This window comes from Prionailurus viverrinus, chromosome A2 (assembly GCF_022837055.1).
Source record: "Prionailurus viverrinus isolate Anna chromosome A2, UM_Priviv_1.0, whole genome shotgun sequence".
NCBI classification, from domain to species: Eukaryota; Metazoa; Chordata; class Mammalia; order Carnivora; family Felidae; genus Prionailurus; species Prionailurus viverrinus.
In genome coordinates, this window is record NC_062562.1 from 151,938,389 (window position 1) to 151,963,420 (window position 25,032).

A 25,032-nucleotide genomic window follows, 5' to 3' on the forward strand; every position below is an offset into this window, starting at 1 on the left:
CACTAATAACAAATGACAGTTTATAATAATAATTTAAGTATGCTGTAGGTTTGTAATCTAGGAATAAAACAGTAGTTACTGTTTTAAAACTTTCGCTAGGGGCGCCTGGGTGGCTCAGTCGGTTAAGCAGCCGACTTCGGCTCAGGTCACAATCTCGCGGTCCGTGAGTTCGAGCCCCGCGTTGGGCTCTGGGCTGATGGCTCGGAGCCTGGAGCCTGTTTCCGATTCTGTGTCTCCCTCTCTCTCTGCCCCTCCCCCGTTCATGCTCTGTCTCTCTCTGTCTCAAAAATAAATAAACCTTAAAAAATTTTTTTTTTAAATAAATAAAACTTTCGCTAAGTTTTCAATTCACAAGATTTTCATTCTCACATTGCTAGGGTACAACTTTTTCTCTTTAAAAGCATTCTTGTTCTTACAGGAAGTTGGTCATTTTTAGTAATAGCATATACTTACATGAGGACTATATGAACACACCAGAGTAAATGACATAGCTTATCTGTCTACATTCTACATTGTAGCAAACTTAACATGTTTTTCTTTCTTGAATGTTTATTTTTGAGAGAGGGAGAAAGAGAGAGAGACACACACACACACAGAATCCGAAGCAGGCTCCAGGCTCTGAGCTGTCTGCACAGAGCCTGATGCGGGGCTTGAACTCATGAACCGTGAGATCATGACCCCAGCCAAAGTTGGATGCTTAACCAACTGAGCCATCCAGGCGCCCCAAACTTAACACCTTTAAATGAGGTATACAAGCAAACATTTAAATATTTCCCTTTCTCCCACATTGGTTTATTTCGAAATGGTTTTCTCTAGGATTAGGAAACAAGGATACTTCTTAAAATCCAATTATGAACATATAAATTATAAGGCATTACATAAATTATAAGGAATTTTAGTTAAGTATTAATGTAGAAATGTTGATAGATGTCAGATACTATGTACCATAACAATATTATGGGAAATGTCTAACGGAGAGTTTGCTGCAGGCAAACATTTCTCTCAGAGAATTGTATCTTTAACCAAACTAGAAGATACCAATTTTATGTATATCAAAATACAGCTGTGAAAAAGAAATTAACTTTGGACTTACGAAAGTCTACTGGCTAATATTTTAATTCACGAGTATCATTTCATGCTTAACCTTTTAACTAATGTGTTCATGAAATGATGCTATTTCTGAGGCATATGAGATTTTAATCAGGAATAAACAGTGAAAATTCCAGATCATTGTCCTGTAAGCTCTTGTTTGGTTACACTAGTTGATGATAAAACTTTTCAACAAATGAGCACTAGCAGAGTTGGAAAAAAGCATCCAGAATGACAGCTACATTCTTAACTTGCATCACTTAGGAAGGGTCATGTTCCCACTGAGGGCTAGAACCTTAACATGACGTGCACTATAAATTCCAAACTATTCATGAGCTAGAACAGCGGTCAGCAAACTGTGACCCAGATGCTGGTTTTTGTAAGTAAAGTTTTACTGGAATGCAGCCATGCTTGTTCATTTCTGTACTGTCTAGGACAGCTTTTTAGAATTACAGTCGACATACAATGTTATATTAGTTTCACGTATACAACAGTGATTGGACAACTCTATACATTATGGAATCTCAGCACAAGTGCAGCTACCATCTGTCACCATAAAACCCTATGACGACGCTGCTGACTATATTCCTGTGCGGCACCTTTCATCCCTGTGACTTACACATTACACAATTGGAAGCCTATACCTCCCACTCCCTTTTGCCCACCTTGCCCATCCTCCTCTTTCTCTCCTCTCTGGCAACTACCAGTTTGTTCTCTGTGATTATGACTCTGTTTCTGCTTTTTTGTTTTGCTTTTTAGCAAAAAAGTTCACTTATAAGTGAAATCGTATGGTATTTGTCTTTCTCTGACTGACTTCACTTAGCATAATACCTTCTAGAGCCATCCATGCTGTAACAAATGGCAAGACTGCATACTTTTTCATGGCTGAGTAATATTCCACTGTGTGTGTGTGTGTGTGTGTGTGTGTGTGTGTGTGTGTGTGTGTGTATCTCCTCTATCCATTAATCTAGGGACTCCAAATTGCTGCAATAAACACAGGAGTGCATAAACCTTTTTGTATTAGTATTTTGGTTTTCTTTGGATAAATACCCAGTAGTGGAATTACTGTATTGTATGGTAGTTCTACTTAAAAAATTTTAAAGAAACTTCTATACTGTTTTCCACAATGGCTATGCCAATCTACATTCCCACCAACAATGCACGATGGCTACCTTTTCCCCCCCATCCTTGACGTTTGTTATTCCTTGTCTTTTTGACACTAGCCATTCTGGCTGGTGTTAAGGTATTATTTCACTGTGGGTTTGATTTATATTTCTCTAATGATTCATGATGTTGAGCATCTTTTCATGTGTCTATTGGCCATTTACATGTGCTCTTTGGAAAAGTGTCTATTTGTGTAGTGTTTTTTTTTGTTTGTTTTTTTGGTGTTGAGCTGTAGGTTTATATATTTGGGATATTAACCCCTTATTGAATGTATCATTTGTAAATCTCTCATTTAGTAGGTTGCCTTTTCATTTTGTTAATAGTGTCTTTCACTGTGCAAAGGCTTCTTATTTTGGTATAGTCCCAGTAGTCTATTTTTCTTTTCTTTTCCTTGCCTTAGAAAATGTTGCTAAGGCCAATGTCAAAGGTTAACCATATTAAGCATGGGTTTGTTTCTGGGCTCTATTCTAGTCCACTGGACAGAATGTGTGTATTTTTGTGCCAACACCATACTGTTTTATTAAAGCTTTGTAGCAGGTATCTTGAAATTAGAGACTGTGATGCCTCCAGCTTTGGCTATTCAGGGTCTCCTGTGATTCCACACAAATTTCAGTATTTGTTCTAGTTTGTCTATGGCAGTTTTAGAGTGGCAGAGTTAGGCCAGAAAACACATGGTCTTCAAAGTCATACATGACTTTTTAAGAAAAAGTCTGCCAACCTCTGGACCACAGGATATTTTTGTATCACTTTTTAAGATTTTAAAGGCAAAACCCAAAAACCTTTATTCAACTGAGATCATTACAATTCAAAATGATATATACTTAAACAGTCTGTTTTGCTTTGATAAAAACAGGTAGAAGTCTTATCAGGTCTGGCCTTTTCACTGCTGCTGTGCTCGTTGGTTGCCACTTCTCAATCCTGGATGTGTGTTTCACACTCTTGCTTGGGCTTCTTCCTCCTCTGCTACTGCTACTCAGGAGGCTTCTCGAGCCTGCATTTTGACCTGTTCTGTCTCTTTTCCCTTGTCTCTCCTCACCAGTTTTGCATAGTATTTTTCATGTGCTCTGGATGTTGTGGAAGTACCAGGAACTTTGATCACCATCTTACCATTCAGCAATTATGTAGTTTTAGCTTTTTAAAAAAAATTTTAAAAATATTTATTTATTTTTGAGAGAGAGAGAGAGAAAGAGAGTAGGGGAAGGGCAAAGAGAGACGGAGACACAGAATCCAAAGCAGGCCCCAGGCTGAGCTGTCAGCACAGAGGCCGACGCGGAGCTCAAACCTATGAACCATGAGATCATGACCTGAGCCGAAGTGGGATGCTTGACTGACTGAGCCACCCAGGCGCCCCTACCTCATTTTGTTTTCCTAGCTTATTTTTTTTAACTTTAGCGTTTGTTTTTTATTTTAATATTCACTTAGATTTTTTCATATACTAATTTCTTACGATCCTTCTTGCCTCTCGGTTTTTCTCTTTGGGTTTATGGTGTATCCAGTCTTCACTTGTTTCTTGCTCAGGGTACTAACCACTTCAAGGCTTGGAGCCACCCTGGATCAGTTCCTACTTTCGCAATGACACTCTCTTGCTCGTGTCGGGGCATGTTATTTTCCTCAGTGCCATCCCCTCTGCTTTCTGTGTCTGAAGGATTCATTACAATGTCTTCTCTAATGAACCTCATACCATGGCATGTGCTCAGGCCTCCATCTCGAAGTGGAAGTCCCACATGTATTGATCTTCTTCTTTTTTTTTAAATTTCTAGCTCAAAAATCAGGCCAAATAACTTTTACGTACAGAAATATACGTGTTACAGTTCTCATAACTATCCCTGTAAAAGTTTTTTCTTTTACTATATGGACAATCAAGGATTAAATGTTTTAAATTCCCACTTGTGTCATAGACTTCATCTTCCACTGCACTAAAGGAGAACCAAACACGAAAACTTGTCCCAACTATGTGATATACTATCACTTACTGATTTGATATCATTCTAGTAACCCTCCTTTCTTTTGTTTTAGTGGTTTTCTCTTTTTTCCCTATTAGTTGTGATCACACTGAGTTTTTAACTTTATTTTTTTTTTTTTCCTATACTAATGATATACCAGCTGGATAATACATTAAAAACGTCAATTTGATAAACTTCTCAAACTAAGTACTTTTAACACAAATTCGTAATAATCCATAAGGATTCTAACTTTTGATAAAAGGCAGAACCAGATTTCATAATACAAGCATTGATCGTAACAAAAAAAAAATGCACTGGAATAGCCTTATTTTAGCAACTAAGGATTTCTGAAAGCACAATCAATTTCCAAAAAAAAAATCGGGCTAACAAAACTATAGGGTATCCATTAAAGAAGGTTATGCAATAATAAAAAAAGTAATTTTGAAAAAGCAGAACTAAATTTTCCTATGCTGCTTTCATAAAGGTAAAAAAAACCCTTTCATCTAAAATAATAGCTCTGCATGGGTACAATCGATCTGCCATCAACAGAGCCACCTCTGAATGTCACTTAGCTCCAAAAATCAAGACTCACACACAAATAAAATAACAGTATTACAGTTACAAGTAAAAATAAATAAGCTAGTTAAAAGTCAAACAACTCAACTTACAACCAATAATTTAGCAGAAGAGTACATAATTACAGAGACCCTTCTAAGAAACCATGTTAGGGCCTAATGTATATACACATCAAGCCAGAAGATTCTTTAACAATGGAATCTTACAGTCATGTCTCAGGGACCTGGAGCACCATGCTTTGGGAATAAGGAATACAGAACAAGGGTTTCAGGACTTCTCTGGCATGACCATAACTGGGTTTTTTTGTTTGTCCTGTGAGGAAAGAGAAACTTACCAGAAAGAAATACAGAGTTTGAGACACGGCTAAGAAGAAAGAGCATGCTTATTAGGAGCCTCTCATTTAATAAACATTAGATACAGCCTAAGCTAAAAAGGATCCCATGGAGGTTTTTATTTTCCGAGAACAAAACCTTAGCTGGGTAGAAAAATATCAGGGAGAGTGAAAGGGGGAGGAAGAAAGTGTGTTTTATCTTTTAATGTGACTTACGAATTAAGTTTTTGGGCACAAGTGACATATGTATCCCTTAAACTAATACAAATGTTATAACAATGATTTGATACATGCATAGATTACAAACTGATTATCACAATAAGTTTCGTTAATATCACATGAGTTAGTCTTTTTCTTGTGATGAGAACTTGTAAGATTTACTCTTAGCAATTTTCAAATACACAAGATAGTAATATTACGGTTTCTCTTACTATACGCTTAGCAGATATATCGAGGCCAAGGGCGTTAAATTAAGTCTATGCTGAGGAACAGAGCTGAGAGGCAAAGAGAAATCAGATCCTGGGAACGTGGCTCAAGCCCAGGGTGAGGCTATGCGCCTCAACGGTAGAGTGATGTGAGTCAACAAGATCTCTTTACTGTTTCAGCCGATCTGAGCTGGGTTTAGTTACTTGCAATATAAAGAGTTCTAACTAATAAAATATTGGAATTACACAAATCTTTAACAAACTGTAAATCAATAGTTGCAGCCTGTGACAACCAGTTTTGAATACGGTAAGCAAAAATATTCTCCGAGGGATGAAATTATCCACTAGTTTTCAAAGGTACTTAAAAAAAATCTTGTCATGGGTGTGGGGGAGGGATGGACAGTGAGGAGACATAGTGACTGGAAATTTTGGGGAGCACATCCTACAACAGATTCTAGATCCTCTACAGTAACCAAGAATATTTCCATTTGTTTTGGCTTTGGGAGAACCACATTATTCCTATCAATAGAATGTGTAGTATCTAAAAATTACTATTAATATATATCTCTTCTCCCAAAATAAAAACCCAACACCAAACCAGTAACAACCACACACCTAAAGAAATTTAGTAATTGTGTATAACATGCAGCTATGGGTAAATTAAAAAAATTATCAATAAAGTGTTAAGAGACAAACATGCTTTCCCAATTTTTTCTAAATCTTACTGAAGCTATCTCTATGAAGCTAAAAATCCTCCTCAGTCTTAGTTAAAATAAAAGCTACTATTTACTGAACACTTATGTGTTAGGCACTGTGGCAAAATGCTTTATATACATTTACTCATTTTTCTATCTTTCTTCCTTCAACAGGACTTATTTTAAAATCCCAAGTGAAATGCTATAAAGAGCATTTTCCAGTCTATGCCAATGAAACGATAAGCTTAGGATTAATCCTGGTGCCTTATTTTACAAAGATTTCTTGTCTTCCAACACCTGCAGGTTCCATGTAACATGGCTAGAAATGCTGCAACTGACTGGTTTGTTGAAGCTGGATTTTGAACGCCCTCTAAGAGTGAACACCAGAAAATTCCAAATTTACCAGGACCTCAAGCACATCAAGACACCAGATGACTTGGAGGGCTCCTATTTACAGCAAACCGCCTCTAATAACAACCTCACTCAGTATGTACGACAGAAAACGGAGCTTACAAATTTCATACAAGGGCTACTTAAAGTGTGGTCCTAAACCTGGTACCAGTCTGCAAATGGTTAGGAGTCCAGAATATTTTCTACATCACTAAGTACAGTGCTTAGTTCGGCTAACTTGTTTTTTCATCGCAAGATACTCTTGATGAAGGAGGCTGGATTGATTTATTCTAGCCCAACCTTCTTATCCATCATGAACTGGTAACAGCTTGTGAGCCACAAAAGACCCCGAATAGCCAAAGCACCCTTGAAAAGGAAAAACAAAGCTGCAGGCATCACAATTCTGGGTTTCAAATTATAGTACAAAGCTGTAGTAACTAAAATAGTATGGTACTGGCACAAAAACAGACACATAGATCAGTGGAATAGAACAGAAAACCCAAAAATGAACCTACAACTATATGGTCAATTAAGCTTTGACAAAGCTGGAAAGAATATCCAACGGGAAAAAGACTATGTCTTCAACAAATGACGGTGGGAAAACTGGACAGCAAAGTGCAAAAGCATGGAACTGACCACTTTCTTATACCATAACACAAAAATAAATTCAAAATGGATGAAAGACCTAAATTTGAGACCTGAAACTATAAAAACCCTAAGAGAGAACATGGTAAGTAATTTCTCTGATATCGGCTATAGCAATTTCTTTCCCCAGATGTCTCCTTAGGCAAAAGTAAAAATAAACTACTGGGACTTCGTCAAAATAAAAACCTTCTTCACAGTGAAGGAAACCATCGACAAAACTAAAAAGCAACCTACAGAATGGGAGAAGATGTTTGCAAATGACTTATCTGATAAAGGGTTAGTATCCAAAATATATAAAGAACTTCCAAAGCTTAAAAACCAAAAAACGAATCATCTGATTAAAAATGGGCAGAAGACAAGAACATTCTTCCAAAGATGATATCCAGATGGCCAACATCACTGATCATCAGGGAAATGCAAATCAAAACTACAATGATATATCACCTCACACCTGTCAGAATGGCTAAAATCAACAACACAAGAAACAAACAGGTGTTGGTGAAGATGTGGAGAAAGGGGAGCCCCTTTGCACCGTTGGTGGGAATGCAAACTGGGGCAGCCACTCTGGAAAACAGTATGGAAGTTCCTCAAAAAGTTAAAAATGAAACTACCCTATGATCCAGCAACTGCACTACTAGGTTTTTACCCAAAGAATACAAATGCACTAATTCAAAGGGATACATGCACCCCGATGTTTACAGTAGCATTATCTACAACAGCCAAATTATGGAAACAGCTTAAGTGGCTACTGATTGATAAAGACGGGGTGCATACAATGGAATATTACTCAGCGATAAAAAAGAATGAAATCTTGCCATTTGCAACAACATGGATGGAGTTAGAGTATTTTGCTGAGAAAAATGAGTCAGAGAAAGACAAATACCATATGATTTCACTCATATGTAGAATTTAAAGAAGAAATGACCAAGAGAGGAAAGAAAAATACAAACTAAGACACAGACTCTTAACTGCAGAGAATAAACTGATGGTTACCAGAAGGGAGGTGGGAAGGGTGAAAGGTGAAATAAGTGATGGGGATTAAGGAGTGCGCTTGTTGTGATGAGCACTAGGTGATATATGAAGTAGTGTTGAAACTGATGTTCACTGGATGTTCACTGGAATTTTAAATAAAAACTTTAAGACAATTAGCAACTGATCTCACCTTTGACAGAAGCAATTTCACACAGGAAACATGACCTTCATAGACAGCAGACAGAAGAGGGGTAATATGATGTTTATCCGGAGCCTATGAAATAAGAGATTAAAAAATGACTTTAGTTTTCATTTCTTCCTTCCTTCTAGATTTGATCAGAGAACTATCAACGTTTACCTCTTTGCCTTGTTACACAAAATCCCTTCAAGGCTACAAGTTTTCAGCCTCTTAGAGAGCTGCCGGGGCCCAAGCCCATAAGCAGCGTCTCCTTGAGTATCAGCATAGTGAAGTAGAGGGCACAGGGCTTTGACTTCAGCTCAAACCTTGGCTCTGCCACTTACACTGTGCCAATTGTTTGGCCTCTCTGAGCCCCAAGTCCTCACGACGTTGTAGGAATGCGAATGAGGCCCAGGAAGGGAAGAGAGGGGGTAGAAAATACCCAATGAGAGGGACAAGGCTGCCACAATGGGGCCGGGTGACATAGTGTCCCTTGAAATGTGTAAAGTTCATCTCACTTGCTGTCATGGCTAAACATTTTTCCAAAACCCTGAAAAGCTGTAAAAGGCAAGAGCCAGAAGGTGACCGCTCCTGTCTGACCATTTGCCTACTGACCTTTGTCCAAAACTCCAGTCTGGATTTATTCTAGGACTACATAGTCCTATCCTCCATTGCATGACAGCCATTTGCCACCTATAGACAGTGACAGTGTTAACTCTCAAGTTGCTGTAGAACTTAAAAATGAAGCATCGTAACTCATGGTTTTATCCATTTAAGAAAGTCTGTTTGTTCTGCTTATTTAAAAAAAAATGCCAACTATCTATTTCTAGGTTACAGGAAATTTGGTATAATTTCAGACTATATTTCTATTTTACGAGACTAGAAAACAATTACCCAAGGCATACAACAGGATTTTTTTTCTAGAATGACCACGTTCTTTACATACATTAATATCTGCTCCTTTCAGCAGCAGAAATTCCAGGATTTCAAGCTGCCCACAATCTGCTGCATAATGAAGAGGCTTCCTTCCACCTTCTAGTGTCCGGTTGACATCTTCTCCCTTATAAGAGAAGCCAAATGAAAATGGTATTTAGATGGATGGTAGATGGAAGATGGGACATGATACCCCCAGTATTTTCACTTTCTTAAAAGCCTAAGAGTTCCATGAAACAATCACATTTCCTGCAAAGTGAAATAAGTAAGCAAGAAGTTGAAATTAAATTCTGTGCAACAGCACATACGCAGTACGGCAGTAATTCAATCGTGATCAGTCAAACTGGAAACAGACAATGATGCTAAATGTAATGAAATATGTTACCGCGCTCTACTTCCAAGGGGTTCAATCAGCATAATGTTAAGATGTGGCCAGAAAAGACTGGTAAGTTCAAATACTGAGATTTTACCCAGATCACAGGACCTGTCTTCTACTTTAAGGAAAGCATCACTCCTTTGATGGAAGCAGACATCATCATCACAAGGTAGTCAGTACTGCTACCAAGAATCATTTCCCTCATTTAACATTGACTAAAGGCCTGCTACACGGCAAGCACTGTGCACAGAAGACAAAGGTGAACAAGATCAGAGCTTCTGATTGCACAGAGCTCACTATCTAGTGTGGCGAGGCAGACCTTAACTGGCTCATCACAGGACTAAACAGAATGTCAAAACAGAATTGCTATAAAGGAAAGGAACTCAGTGTTTGATACAAACACTTATCAGAAGAACAGGATTGAATCTTGGTGATGGATGGGGAGCGGCTTGTGTCAGAAAATGAACTTACTAAGGCCTCAAAAAAAGAAAAGTTTTCACTCACTGAGAATTAACAGATTCTAACAATAACAAAGGCAACCAGGCTCTTTACTGATCAGCTGATACAGGTTTGGCACTGTGCTATACACATAATCTCTAATCTTTATCCTAAAAGGAGAAAATCTCCACTTGATAAATGAAAAGTCTGAAGCGAAAAGAGGTTAACTTTTTAATGGGGCTTAGTAACAAGTGAGATCTAAACTCATTCTCTTTCTATACCACCATGTTGCCCCCAATGCAGCATTTTCCCCTTCTTTCCTTTTTAAAAAAAATTTTACATTTATTTATTTTTGAGAGAGTGAGACAAAGTGAGAGTGGGGGAGGGGCAGAGAGGGAGACACAGAATCCGAAGCAGGCTCCAGGCTCCGAGCTGTCGGCACAGAGCCCGACGCGGGGCTTGAACCCACAAACCGTGAGATCATGACCTGAGCTCAAGTTGGACGCTTAACCGACTGAGCCACCCAGGCGCCCCATATTTTCCCCTTCTTTCTTAAGGAAAGTTCAGATTTTAGAGTAGCAAAATGTCTGAAGGAATTTATATCCTCAACTGCTATATTATTCACTTACCTTGGTTTGGTTAACTCATCAAGTCATATTCTAGCTCAAGCAGTTCAGAACCCTATCATTTCATGGCCACTACAAGCTGCCTTTTCAAACACAGATATAGGAGACAGGTGTACAACTTGCCTAATGCCAGTAGAGGCTGGGCTGCAGCTCCGACTCTACTACTGAGCTGTGGGACTTAGGTTACTTTCCAAATCTGTTTCCTCATCTGTAAAATGGGAATAAAAATGCTTAGACCTCATAAGGTTTTACACCATCATTAAGACAACCCACGCATATTTAACGTAGGTCCTGACACATGGCAAAATGTCTAATGAGGGTTAACTATTATTTCTGTGGATCCCTGATGTTGGTTTATACTGGCCCTAAAAGACTATTCCAAAATTGAGTTAAGGCAGGTTTCTGCAGCACAGCTGAAATTTAAAGGTATGATTGAATGTAATATACTTTTTCTCCAGAAACAAATTTAAATAGTCTGGGCAATCTGGCGTACCACCTTAGCCTTTATTCACAGCTGCACAAATGGGAGCCTTTGAGGCAAAAAGAGACACTGCTTAAACAATTCTCGATGAAACTAGTTCCCCTTACGTTGGTAATAGGTCCCCTCCATTATTAACTACAGAGCATTAACTGGATAGGTCTTTTCAGTGAGAAAAGCAAAGTATTACTTGTAGTAAGCCATCGATAAGAGAGCTTTGTCAAAGATATTTTCCCAAATCCAAATAAGTGACCTCTTCCTTCCCCACTTGGTATGAGCCTGGAAAATGCGTATGAAATGGACTTGTGAGCTTAAACTTTCTCCTTTATCGCTGCAGACACTGCCTTTACAGTTCTTATTTTGGCAGACAAAAAATGACGACACCAGAAAGGCTCTGCATGACTGACAGGAAAGAAAGGGTCGGCTTCTGTGGGGCCTTAGCAAAAGCTGTACTTATAGAGGAATTTATGGTACTGGAAGACCTGTATTGGAAAAGGAGAAAGGCCTCAAAATAATGAGTTTTGGACTTTCACTTTAAGAAACTAGAGAGTATTATGCTAAGTGAAATAAGTCAGAGAAAGACAAACACCAGATGATTTCACTCATACGTGGAACTTCAAAAACAAAACAAATGAACATAGGTAGAAGAGAGAGAGAGAGAGAGAGAGAGAGGAGAGAGAGAGAGAGAGAGAGAGAGAGAGAGAGAGAGAGAGAGAGAGAGAGAGAGAGGCAAACCAAGAAACAGACCCTTTACTTAATAACCACAGAGAACAAACTGATGTTTACCAGAGAGGACGGGGAGGGGGATGGGGAAACAGCTGGTGGGGATTAAGGAGGGGGCACTGGGATGAGCACCAGGTGTTGTATGGAATCGATGAATCACTAAATTCTACACCTGAAACTAATTACACGGATGTTAACTGGAATTTAAATAAAAACTTGAAAAAGGAAAAAAAAAAAACTAAGGCGAAAACAAAAGGTATATGGAAATCTCTGTACCTTTTACTCAATTTTGCTGTGAACCTAAAAATGCTCCAAAAAGTAAAGTTTATTTATAGAAAAGCAGATTAAATTCAAAGTAAGCCAGAGGCAAGAAAAAAGAGCAGGAACCAATGAGATGGAAAACAGAAAAAGAATAAAAATCAGAAGCTAATTCTCTGAGATCAGTACAATTGATAAATCTCTAGCCAGAGTGATCGGAAAAATAAACAGTGAAGACACAAAGTGCTACTATCAGACTTTACTGATTATCTTCCCACAAAGAAACTCCCAGGCCCTAGAGGGCTACACTGGTAAATTCTACCAAACATTTAAGAAAAGAGAGTAATATCAATTCTTCCAAAAAATAAGAAGCATCCATTTTAGAAAAAAGAAGTAAAACTATCTTTATTTGCAGGTGACACAATCATCTATGTAGAAAATTCTATGGAATCTACCAAAAGGCTACTAAATAAGTAACTTTAGGAACGCTGCAGGACAAAACAACCAACATACCAAATCAACTGCACTTTTATATACTATTGATGAATAATTGCAAATCAAACCTAAAATCAATATTATTTACAATAACATCCAAAGATGAAACACTCAGTGATAAATTAACAAAAATGTGGAACACTTATACAAGGAAAACTACCAAATTTGTTGAAATTAGAGAGGACCTAAAGAAATGGAGAGAGATACCATGTCTGTGGGTTAGAAGACCTAATACTGTAAAGATGTTGATTCTCCCCAAATTGATGTGTAGATTCAAGGCAATACCAGTCAAAACCGTAGCAGGCTTTTTAAAGAAACTGACAAGGGGCGCCTGGGTGGCGCAGTCGGTTAAGCGTCCGACTTCAGCCAGGTCACGATCTCGCGGTCCGTGAGTTCGAGCCCCGCGTCGGGCTCTGGGCTGACGGCTCAGAGCCTGGAGCCTGTTTCCGTTTCTGTGTCTCCCTCTCTCTGCCTCTCGCCTGTTCATGCTCTGTCTCTCTCTGTCCCAAAAATAAAAAATAAACGTTGAAAAAAAAAAATTAAAAAAAAAAAAAAAAAGAAACTGACAAAATGACCCTAAATTTCCTCTGGAAATGCAAAGAATCTAGACTAGCCAAAATCACTTTGAAAAAGAAAAAGTTGGAGGGCTAGTAGTATTGCCTGATTCCAAGAATTATTAAAAACTAATCAAGAAAATACAGTATTGGCATAAAATTATAAAACATGCAAACTTTTATCACTAATGTATAGTGAAAGAAAGTGATCAGTGGTTGCCTGGGGGAAGGGGAGGGAAGGACAACAGGAGGGAGGGACTACGAAGGGGCAGGCAGTAAGAGTGATGGATGTGTTCATTATCTTGATTGAGGTGATGATTTCAGAGAAATATACACACGTCAAAACTGATCAAATTGTACAGTTTAACATCTGTCTGTTGTTTAATTATACCTCAATAACAGATTTTCCTGAAATCAAATTTCTGTGGCTCATTGTTACAAAATGGGATGCTAACAAAGCAACAGCTGAGGTAGAATGGGGGCAGGGAGACTAACAATCTTCCTGGGAGACTTAAAGAGCAAAAGCTATTTGAGGTCAAGTTCCTTCCCTGGTGGTGATGAAAGGAAAGCTCTTGCCTTCTATGTCCTATACCTCAACTAACTATATGGAACAAGAAGTTTTAAAGTGGTATGAGAGAAGATCAACGTGGTTCCTACTAGCTTCAGAGAACAAAACAATTGTCTGAACTTCTGGGAAAAATCTCCTTATCAGTACTTCTAGCATTATTTTGCCTACTCGATACTTTACTACAACTACAGGGAAACTGCTACTACAGGCAACGACAGGGAACCTGCTAAACACAAAATGTGATCACAGCATTACCTTTTAAAAAGTCCTCTGATGACTATTCACTGCTCTGAACAACACAGTTCAGAAGATCTAGAGTGATCTATCTGGTGACTACCTTTTCAACTTCAATTCTCACAGTGAAGAATTGACTTCACCGCCCCACCCCTGTCCTTTGTTAACTCTTACTAGTCCTTCAGAAGCCGGTTTTTAATAAACCTTGTGGAAAGTATCTCTAACCTTCTCAACTTGGAGTAATGTGAGCTCACAGGTGTGCCCAAGACACCTTGCATCTCCCCGTGTTGTAACACTTACCACATTCTACTCAAACTGTCTGTATCTGTATCCTCTATGAACACAGGTCAGATACCACGTCTCCCTAATTTACTTTTGCATCTCCAATGCCTAGTATAGTTTCTAACATACAGTGAACATTGATATAATAAAGCTTTCGTTTGGAGAAATGGTGAGGTTGCTCAAGTACTAGATTTGGAAGTAAGCCATATACAACACCTTCCGTTTCAAGCAGACACGGACAATACATTAGTTATCCGGTAGCAGCAGCAGTAACTTGAGATGAATGGCGTGTTTACTGATGTAGGGGATCTGAATGACAATTTCACTAGGTTTTCAGCAGTCTTGATACGTGGTAACCGCAGCAGTCGCTGTAAAATAGGGAAGGATGATAGTGCTGTATCTAGCTCCTTTCTCCCTACCCTCTGCCCACACAGTAGACATTAGTGACATCACCAGAGGGAAGCTGGACACCTATTCTGTAATCTTGAGTCCAACTTAATGAAACATTACCAGCTAAGGAGAAAAATCTAACACTAATTTTGTCTCCCAGATTCTGGGGTTAGAGAAAGATGTACAATCTCAAGGGGTCCCTTAGCATTACAAGGCAATCTTACCATGTTTTCCTTTTTCCCTTGCTTTTACACTTTCCACAGAGACTATTTTAAGTTTCTTTCACTTTTTAAAGACCTTAGACTTCTCTATCTCCTCCTTCCCTTTCATTCTCAGCAGATAAGCTCATCATATACTTTTTACACAGAAGACTGCCTTCAGACAGGCACTCTCTCAGGAACTTTTCTCCACCTCACCTTCCTACAGCTGACAAATCCTCTCCTCCTATCTAAAGCCAATCTCTCACCTATGTTTTGGATATCATCCTTTCTTGGTTTTTGAGAAAACTTACTCCTTTGTTTGCTACCTTTTGTGTTTTCAACCTCTACTCCTGTACTGGCTCTTTTTCATCAGTACCTGCCACACACACTCTCTGACTAAAAAAGCAAAGTGCAACACATCAACCTCTCCTTAGACCCATGCCTAGACCTTTTAGTTATTGTTGTTCCTCCCCTTTCGTGGCTAAATTTTCCAAAAGCATCGTCTGTATTTGTTATCTCCGATTTCTCACTTTCCGTTCTAATCTGACTTCCACCCTCAACACTACACCATAACCACTTTTGCTGAGGTCAATGACTTCCTTGTTGCAAAACGCAGAGGTTACCTCAGTACTCACCTTAATTGACCTCCCAAAAGTGACTAAGTCGATCACTTCTTCCTTTTTTAAACAGACTCTCTTTTGGCTTCAGTGACACCACACTGTTGGTAGTTTTCTTCCTACCTGACTACTGCTTCTGTTTCCTGACTCACCCATGTCTACCAGGTGTTTAAAACAAATTTGGGGAATCTTGATTAGGAGTTCAGATTTTCATCATATATAATTTAAATAGCTGAGAAGTTCAGTCATCCTTATACAGTCTTGTAACAGTATCTACATCAGAATACCCTGACTATAAAGTTTTTTGGAATAACAAAACACTTCCTTGGCAACAAAGTGTACCTATGTTTTTAAAGACATTACCATGCAATAATATTGTGTCACAGAGTCTGGCAGAAATAAAATTCTCATCATGGTATGTGTGTAAAGAACCATGCAGGTCACAAATAACTCTGCACAAAGCTTTTGTTTACCATACACAGTTGAGGTAATGCAGACTGACAAACCTAATTTATCATCACATCAAGGCTTGCCTAGCTTCACCTTTCCCTTTTAGCAAGAGTAATTTATCCAGTTTTGTTTTACTCTTTTCTTTACTGCAACAGCGAAGCCTGTTAACCGTTAAATACACAACAAAGATTTTTATTAAAATTATATTTTGCCATTATTTTTCTCTTAAGTTGTTATGAAGCTATTCTTATTTTCTCTATATATGGCATATTCCACATATGTAATATATGTAAGTAATATATACTACACATATAATACTATTTCACAATATTTTTTTAAAAAATGTTTTAAATGTTAATTTTTGAGAAACAGAGACAGAGACAGACAGAAAGACAGACCATGAATGGGGGAGGGCCAGGGAGGAGGAGACACAGAATCCAAAGCAGGCTCCAGTCTCTGAGCTGTCAGCACAGAGCCCGATGTGGAACTTGAACTCATGAACCGTGAGATCATGACCTGAGCCGAAGTTGGACACTTATCCAACTGGGCCACTCAGGCGCCCTCTACTTCACAATATTTTCTGGTGAGAGTTTAAATTAATACATTCTATCCAGAACCACGTTAGTGACTATGAAATGCTTTAGGATAGGTTGATTCCTGGTGCCTCTCAAATATGGGGGGGGGGGGGGGGGGGTTAGATTATGGTGGAGGAAAAAGTCTCTGTGAAATTCTAAATCAAATGGAACCCAAGAATAGTTTTAAGATTACCCTATATTCTAACAAACTGCAGACTACCTTCTCTGACTCTATCTTGCTCCTTAATCAAAATTATTCTTAGAATTAAAAAAAAAAAGTGATAATGCATGACTCATTTATGTCAATACACTGGTGAGTCTATATTAAGGGAAGAACTTAATTACTATTAATATCACTTATTTCAACACTAAAGCATGACACTTTAGGGCTGGACACTGGACAGGTTTTCCAACTTCTTAAAAATTAAATGACATTACTGGCATTTGTGAAAGATAACCATGCTTCATTTCTCAAGTATCACTGTTCTCAATAACTAAGAGCCTCTGTTATTCTGATATGTTCTTATCTGTCTAGAAAATGATTGGTGTAACGGTCTAGTTCTATCTTTAATATCAATAAATCAGCTAGTATTTACTAAGAAGCCATGGTCCTAGCTGGGCATGCTAATGGTACAAAAAAGTGGAACTGTGGGTCTATGCCTACCTTAGGAGTCCGAGACTACATCTTACACGTATTTTTACCACAATGCCAAATGTGGTACTTCTCAACCTCAATAATTATTTGTTGTGATTACTAAATTATTATGATAGCAGGTTATAAAATGCCATATTAAGACATAACTTGGAGAGTGTGGGTAAATGCAGCACATGTGTATACAAGAGAATATGCCTGGAGAGATTAATTATTATGGTGTATGGATTTCCCATAGGAATTTCCTCCCAGAAAGCTAGGAGGTGATACTTTGGAAAAGTATGGATCCCGTGACATTTGTGAGTCTTTGCTGAAATAATGTAAAGTTCCTGGCACAGAGTGAGCACTCAATAATGCCAAATGCTTTTATTAATATTAATAGAGGCCTCAACAGTTCTCATTTGAATAGCTTTCTACCCAATTTCTCCACATTCAACAATTCAACAAACGTGAATCAAGTTAATCAATGTTCCTAAAAAGTAAGACTGATCGTGCTACTCCTTTACTCAAAAAATTTCAACTACTCCCTTTTGTTGAACAGAAAATCCTCAGCGTGACACTCAAGTCATCTTCCATTCAACACCAACTTGCCATTCTGGTTGTTTCATCTCATATATACAATGCTCCCAACACATCAGTGCTTTCCCACTTCCGGGAAACTTCATGTTGTTGTCTTTCTTTGGCATGGTTACCCCACTTCCGTTCGTGTCTTGATCTGCTAAAATTCCACTTACTCTCCAAGACCTATTTTTCTCTTGTCACACTTTTACCTGATACTCTTTTTTCTCTCCTTGATACTCTTGATATATAATTCCCTCCTTTTAATCCTCAAAGTTCTTGTTGATGTCTCTTACTACACTACATTTACCTTTCTTCAATCATGTATTTATTACTTACATACTTCAATGAAAACTCCATTAAAAAAAGGGCCATGCCTTATTTATATATACTGCCTATGTAATGTCTATGGGCAACTTGTGCCTTACAGCCCATTTTAATGAATTGGGGCAGTCATTTACACCATCTTTGTCACACTATGGAACCTGTTGCTTACCATAACAACTATCACTCCCCATAGAGGTATTTTAAAAACATTATTAGTGTGTCTGAAAGTCAGAGTCTCAGTGTTGGAAAGGACTCTGAAGGTCATCCAACCCAACCACTCACTCTGTGTTTGAATCCTTGCCTGTGTATGCCCAACCTAAAACTGAACCTCTCTAATGAAAGGCAATTCAAGATCTTACTGATCAGCTCATTCCTTTAAAATGCTGGAAAATCCACTGTTTACCAGTTCTAATTCTATTCCTTGGGGACACATGGAACAGGTATAATATACCAATTATGTTTAGCAGCCGTATCACATTATAACTAAAGTGAAATCTTTTATATGATTTGTTGTTATCCTGACCTTCAGTTACTGGTATTTCTGAGTATACAAGTAGGGACATTATATTAATTGCTCTTAAATTTCATCTTATAATGGTCATCTTATTTTTCTAGGCTGCCAAGTTCTTTCTAGATTCTTATTAAAAGGAATTTGTTAGTTCTGATCCCCACCCTCCATCTAGCTGTACCTCACATATCTTCATCATGTGACCTAAGACATTTATTAGAAAAAGAGAAAAGACTGAGGAATGAGCCCCACCAGTATTCAGGAAACTTCCTTCAGTTCGCTACATAAAGAAAGAGCTCATTTAGATACCACCGCCATTCAGTCTTGAATCTCATTCACTACACTCTTATCCAACCATCCTTTACCATCATTCATCCAAGCATAACATTAAAACATAAAAATTTCAATGAAATGTTTGAGATTTCCTTTATCTAATGGTCTAGGAACTACAAAAAAAAAAAAAGGGAAGTTAGCATAGCAGGATTTATTTCTAATTGATCCCTTCGTAAGTGTTACAGACAACCCCATGACCACCACAAATACACTTAAAAAGTAATACGGTCATTAAATAAAATTTGGAAAAATAAAAGATCTTTCTCCTAGTGAGTCTTGCCATCTAAAATACAACCATCATTACTACCTTGCTGTACTTTGGTTTACATTTTTTCCTGTGAAAGTAGTTACTTAAAAAAGTTATAATCACACTACTTATTATACATCATATGAGATACCTTGCTATCTTTCTTGAAAGCTACATAATATTCTGTCAAGCAGATGTGCCCCAGTTTACCTAAATATTTTCCTAATTCTGGACATGTAGATTAATACCAAATACCCTATACCACTGAAGTTCTTATTTTATAGAACATAACAATATCACATTCCATCAATTCAAAAGCACACATTTTCCTGTATTTTAACATCTCTGAAATTGGGTCACAAAATGCAGGGCGGGGGTGGTGGTGGAGGAAAGCCTTACCACTGTGCCTTGGTGAAAAGGGGGAAGGGTAACTTACAGGTTGATTATGTGCTTTAGAAAAACAAGAACAGTCACTGCCTATGGCTGGCTTTACGACAGAAACTAAAATATGACTGGGTCAAAATACCAGAATGTGTTGTAGTACAGAATTATACTATGCTGAAGTTGGAGAACATAAAATGGTGAAATTCCAAGAAAATCAGACCTGCTCACATTAAATTAAACCAGAATATTTCATATTTTCTTTCCTTGGCATGGTTACCCCACTCTGGTAACTCATGGTTACCACAATGTAATGAAAATAGTAAAAAATTAAAACCAACAGGAACACATTAAACCCCAATGCTAATCCTAAATGTCTGGAAGTTCTCACTTCATCCAAGTTGTGTCCACAAACTTGAAAAGGAAAGCAGACTGACCTCCAGTACAAGTAATAGATTCTCAGGGACACACTCCTGATGTGCCTGCCTCAACTTTTGTGAAAACAGAGACAGACAACTCAAAAAAGCTCAGAAAACCAACTGTATTGGCCAACTACATGAACTACACAGTGTTACTGAAGCATGCCCTTGTGATTGACTTACATGTTGCCCTACTATAGTGCCACTGCGGCAGAGATTACCTCTTCCATCACCATTCTATCCTTCCTCTTTATCAAGAAATCCTGACTTTATTAAGTTGGCAATGTGCTCAGCTACCACACATTTCCCAGCAACTCAGTACCTAGGAGGAGCCGATAGGTGAGAACACAAGTTGAATGGTGCCTCAAAGACTTACTGGAAGATCTACTTCTCTTATTCCTGTTTGAATGAGAGAATGGTGGCTGAAATTCCAGCAGTGATTCTGACCATGAGGTGATCCTGAAGACAGAAGTGACTAAGAACGGAGGAGCTCAAGTACCTCACGCGAAAAGGAGCCTGAGTGCCTCATGACCATGAAGCCAATGCACCAGGCGTGGACTGCCTGCTTCTCGATTTCTTTTACAAGAGAGAAAAAAAAGTCACTCTCTTGTTCAATCATTTATTCCCTCTGGGAAAAGGTTTATTAAAAGTTTCTTCTCCCCCACTGTCTCCTCTTAGTGGCAGAATCCACTTCCGTTGGAGGAAAACAAAAGTGATCCACTATTTCTCTACCCACGAAGGATCAACCACTTTATGTGGAGACAGAGTCACAGAGAGACCGAAGGCACATTCCTGCCTCAAGTTAGAATTTTTTAAGTAGTGTTTTAGAACGAGGCAACAGAGAATATAAAAGATATCACATCAGGCCAAGAGAGCCACCAGAAACTAGAATTCTTCTAGTGTAAGACAGGTGATATGTGTGGTCAGGAGCAATCCTCACGTCCTGTGTGTCTGCACACCCTCAGTCTGGACAGCTTTCTTCCCCTTTCAAGGATAAGTAACAGAAGAAAAACATTATGGGGCGTGTGTGTATGAAAACTACAAGAAAACTACAGCAAAAGAAAAATCATACTGAAGACTCAAGAAACTTAATTTTAGAAAGCACTCAGAGTGATCAAGATGGAATCCAAAAGACATTGTTTCTATGAAAAAAGTATCTTAAGAAGAAAACAAGCAAACATGCAAAGTGAACAAAATGAGATCCAGGATGATGGAAACAGGAAGCTGGCTGAGAAAGTGAAATCTGGCAGGAGAATTAAAACTGCAATTGAAAGATTAAAATCTGCACTTACATCAGGAGAGCTGGGCAGCCCTACCAACTCTAAATTAAGCATCTGACTTCGGCTCAGGTCATGGTCTCGCAGTTCGTGAGTTCAATTAAAGAATTGACAATAAGCTTAAGAAATTCTCCCAGAATACTGAGGTGATAAATGAAAATGCTTAAAATGATATAAAGACAGTAAAGTAAAAATCTATAAATGATACAAAGTCAGAACGAAGGGAAACAGTTATAAAAGTAAACTTTTTTGGGCTCAAACAAACAAACAAAAAACCTGAGCCCGCAGATCTGCAGATCGTAAAAGCTCACTGTATTATGGACAAAATTCAATAGAACACCCCCGCCACTCCACTCCCCCTGCCCAGTAATACAGTTTTGCAATTTCTGTTTTACAAGGACAGAAACAAACAAAAAAAATAAAATAAAAAATACATTAACTCTAAAGAAAATTAAATTAGTCTGGTCTCTCTCTACAACACTGGATTCCAGAGGACAAGAGAAAGAAGCTATGTATAGTAATGATATCCAGAGAGGACTTGGGGATCAGGTACAACCCTCTGAGGAGAGTTACTGACAGCAACACTAATGGGGGATGTATGAGGTGTCCTTTAGACATGTTGAAGGTAGGCAGAAGGTTGAGAATCTCTGATCTGCAGTTGAGAGAGAATAAATTATGACTCATGCATTCCACACCAAGCAAATCAACACTCATGTGAAGGCAAAGGCAGCCTTGGGTACCAGCAAATCAGAAAACACACCACTGCGGTTCCCAGGAGGGGAGAAGGAGGAGGTAAGCGGCACCTTAAGATGTCTAGTGCAGTGAAGTCTCGGGCACTTCACTCTCAGCATCCCAAAGGGTTTTTGTTTATAATGGTTATATCTATGGTTATTTATCAAGTTAGAAATTAAAGTAAAAAACTTAAAATATTTACTCATTCATTTAGAAATAACAAAAAGCAGCACATTGCACGTTAACGTAAATGAGATTTTTAAAAATAAAAAATAACTATATTCCTCCTCTCCTTCTCCCCCCAAAAAGTGAAGGGTGTATTACTGTATTACTTTTTTTGGGGGGGCGGGGAATCTTTTTAATGTTTGTTTTAATAGAGGGCAGCTGCCTTCTCATATCTGCTTCCACATTCAATTTGTTTTGACATATTGTTTTGGCCAAAATATATGATGAAAATTTGGCCTCTCACAGATATGTAGTTGAACAAGTAAAAAATTTAACATGCTTTTAACAACCTTTTCAGTTAATTATGTGGCTTTTCTCTAACACTACACCAAAACTCAACAAGTGGTAGTTTGTTAATTATTTACATTGTGGAAATCTGACACTGTATCAATGAATTTCATATTCTTACATTAAAACCATCAATTTACAATTTGAATGGATCTTTTATATATGCATGATTTTGTAATGTCATGCATTGGTCATTTAGAAAATATTGGTTTACTGAGTGATGTAGATCTTCCAAATGTTGACACATTTCTTTCTTCAATATCAAAACAATCATATTCATTGATGACGCTTCCAATCTCATCAGTAAACTAAGTACTGGAAAGCTGTCAGGCTCTAGCTGGCAGATATAAATGTTCCAAAATTTGAATTTTCTTTTAAAGCTTGAATTTTACCACTGGCTATAAAAACTACTAGCTGTTTTCCTTGAATTGACAGGCTCACTAACTTCATTTTCAAGAAAATATTTGCCCGGACACCTGGGTGGCTCAGTTGGTTAAGCATCTGACTTCGGCTCAGGTCATGGTCTCGCAGTTCGTGAGTTCGAGTCTTGTGTCAGGCTCTGTGCTGACAGATCAGAGCCCGGAGCCTGCTTCGGATTCTGTGTCTCGCTCTCTCTGCCCCTCCCCTGCTCACGCTCTGTCTCCTTCGGACTCAAAAATAAATAAAACATCGAAAAAAAATTTAAAAAAAAGAAAATATCTGCCAAATACCCAAGGTCTGAATAACCAAATTAATAACTTGCAGGGTTTTGCTCCACAAAAAAGGCAACTAGGTCAGGTTATCTTTAATGGTAAAGAATGAATCTTGGATTTTGTTAAGTAACATTAACAAAAAGAAAGGCAAACAAAAATCCAAATAGAAGCTGCTACCTGAGCACACCTACAAACAAAATATGAGAAAGTGTGAAAAACATAAACGAATGGGCAAAAATATATCAGGCACATACTCTAAAAAATTAATATTAATACGGGCACCTGTGGTGGCTCAGTCAGTTAAGCGTCCGACTTCAGCTCGGGTCATGATCTCACGGTTTGTGGGTTTGAGCCCCGCGTCTGGCTCTGTGCTGGCAGCTCGGAGCCTGGAGCCTGTTTCCGATTCTGTGTCTCCCTCTCTCTCTCTGCCTCTCCCCCACTTGTGCTCTGTCTCTCTCTCTCTCAAAAATAAATTTTAAAATGTAAAAAAAATTAATATACAACAAAGTTAAATTCAAGACAAAGGAAAGTATATGCAAAAAAGATGTCCATTCAACATTTTAAAAATGTTTGTTAGTCGTGAATCTACCTGAAGAATACCAAGAAAACAAGTGACAAAACTAGCATGGTAGCGAGGGACTATCACAATAAGCTCAGTCTTTGGTGGGTGAGGATATGGCAGGCGTGATTAATAATCACTATGATGGAATTAATATATATTGAACTTTGTGCTCTATGGAAACTACACCGTCAACTTCCACTGATTAACAAAACTTGATTATAACAGACCAAAGAAAACCTCAATACATTCCAAAGTTTAAACCATAGAGAACCTATGGTTCTCTAATCCCAATGCAATAAAAATTAAAAATTAATACTAAAAGCTTTAGTACAAACACAAACCAGGACCAAAAAAACCAAAGGAACAAACAAAAATAACATACAACCAAACCAACAGTAAATGTTCTAAATTACCAATGAAGCAAAGAAGAGCTTAATACTGGAATTACTATTTTGAAAATAAAGGTAAAAATATTAAATTATTATATTAAAGGTAAGAATATTACTTATGGATAGACCCAAAACCGTGGAAAACCACAGCTTTTGTGAAATGCTAGTTAAATTAATGTAACTATACATTACATGCATACTGTACATGGCTTTTAAAAATATGTCAGTTATTGAGGTGCCTGGGTGGCTCTGTCAGTTAAATACCCAACTCTAGCGCCTGGGTGGCTCAGTCGGTTAAACGTCCGACTTCGGCTCAGGTCATGATCTCACGGTCCGTGAGTTTGAGCCCCGCATTGGGCTCTGTGCTGACAGCTCAGAGCCTGGAGCCTGCTTCGGATTCTGTGTCTCCCGCTCTCTCTAACCCTCCCCCGTTCATGCTCTGTCTCTCTCTGTCTCAAAAATCAATAAACATTAAAAAAAAAATTAAAAAAAAAAATACCCAACTCTTGATTTCGGCTCAGGTCATGATCTCATGGGTTCCTGAGATGACGCCCTGCGCGTCCGGTTGCATGCTGACAGCACAGAGCCTGCTTGGGATTCTCTGTCTCCCTCGCTCTCTGTCCCTCCCCCACTGGTTCTCTCTCTCTCTCTCTCTCTCTCTCTCTCAAATAAATTTTTAAAAAGTCAGTATTTTGCTTCACACTGGACTTTGAAAACATTTATAATTTTACCACGATCTTGCAACAACAAAAATTCTAAGTACTAATTCTGATAACTTTCCATATTGGCTACAAGGTAATGACAATTTTTACAAATTTAAAAATCCATTTAAAAAAA

General features: G+C 38.2%; 1 protein-coding gene across 1 annotated transcript in view; it reads right to left on the reverse strand.

Annotated features, from left to right (window-relative positions):
* MTPN (myotrophin) overlaps positions 1 to 25,032 on the reverse strand; it is a 59,730-nt gene that overhangs the window by 15,024 nt on the left and 19,674 nt on the right. Inside the window, exons 2-3 of the mRNA XM_047849003.1 lie at positions 9,355 to 9,468; positions 8,421 to 8,504 (exon numbers count right to left, since the gene is read on the reverse strand). Coding sequence (XP_047704959.1) covers positions 8,421 to 8,504; positions 9,355 to 9,468 — 198 coding nt within the window. The remainder of the gene's footprint in view (positions 1 to 8,420; positions 8,505 to 9,354; positions 9,469 to 25,032) is intronic.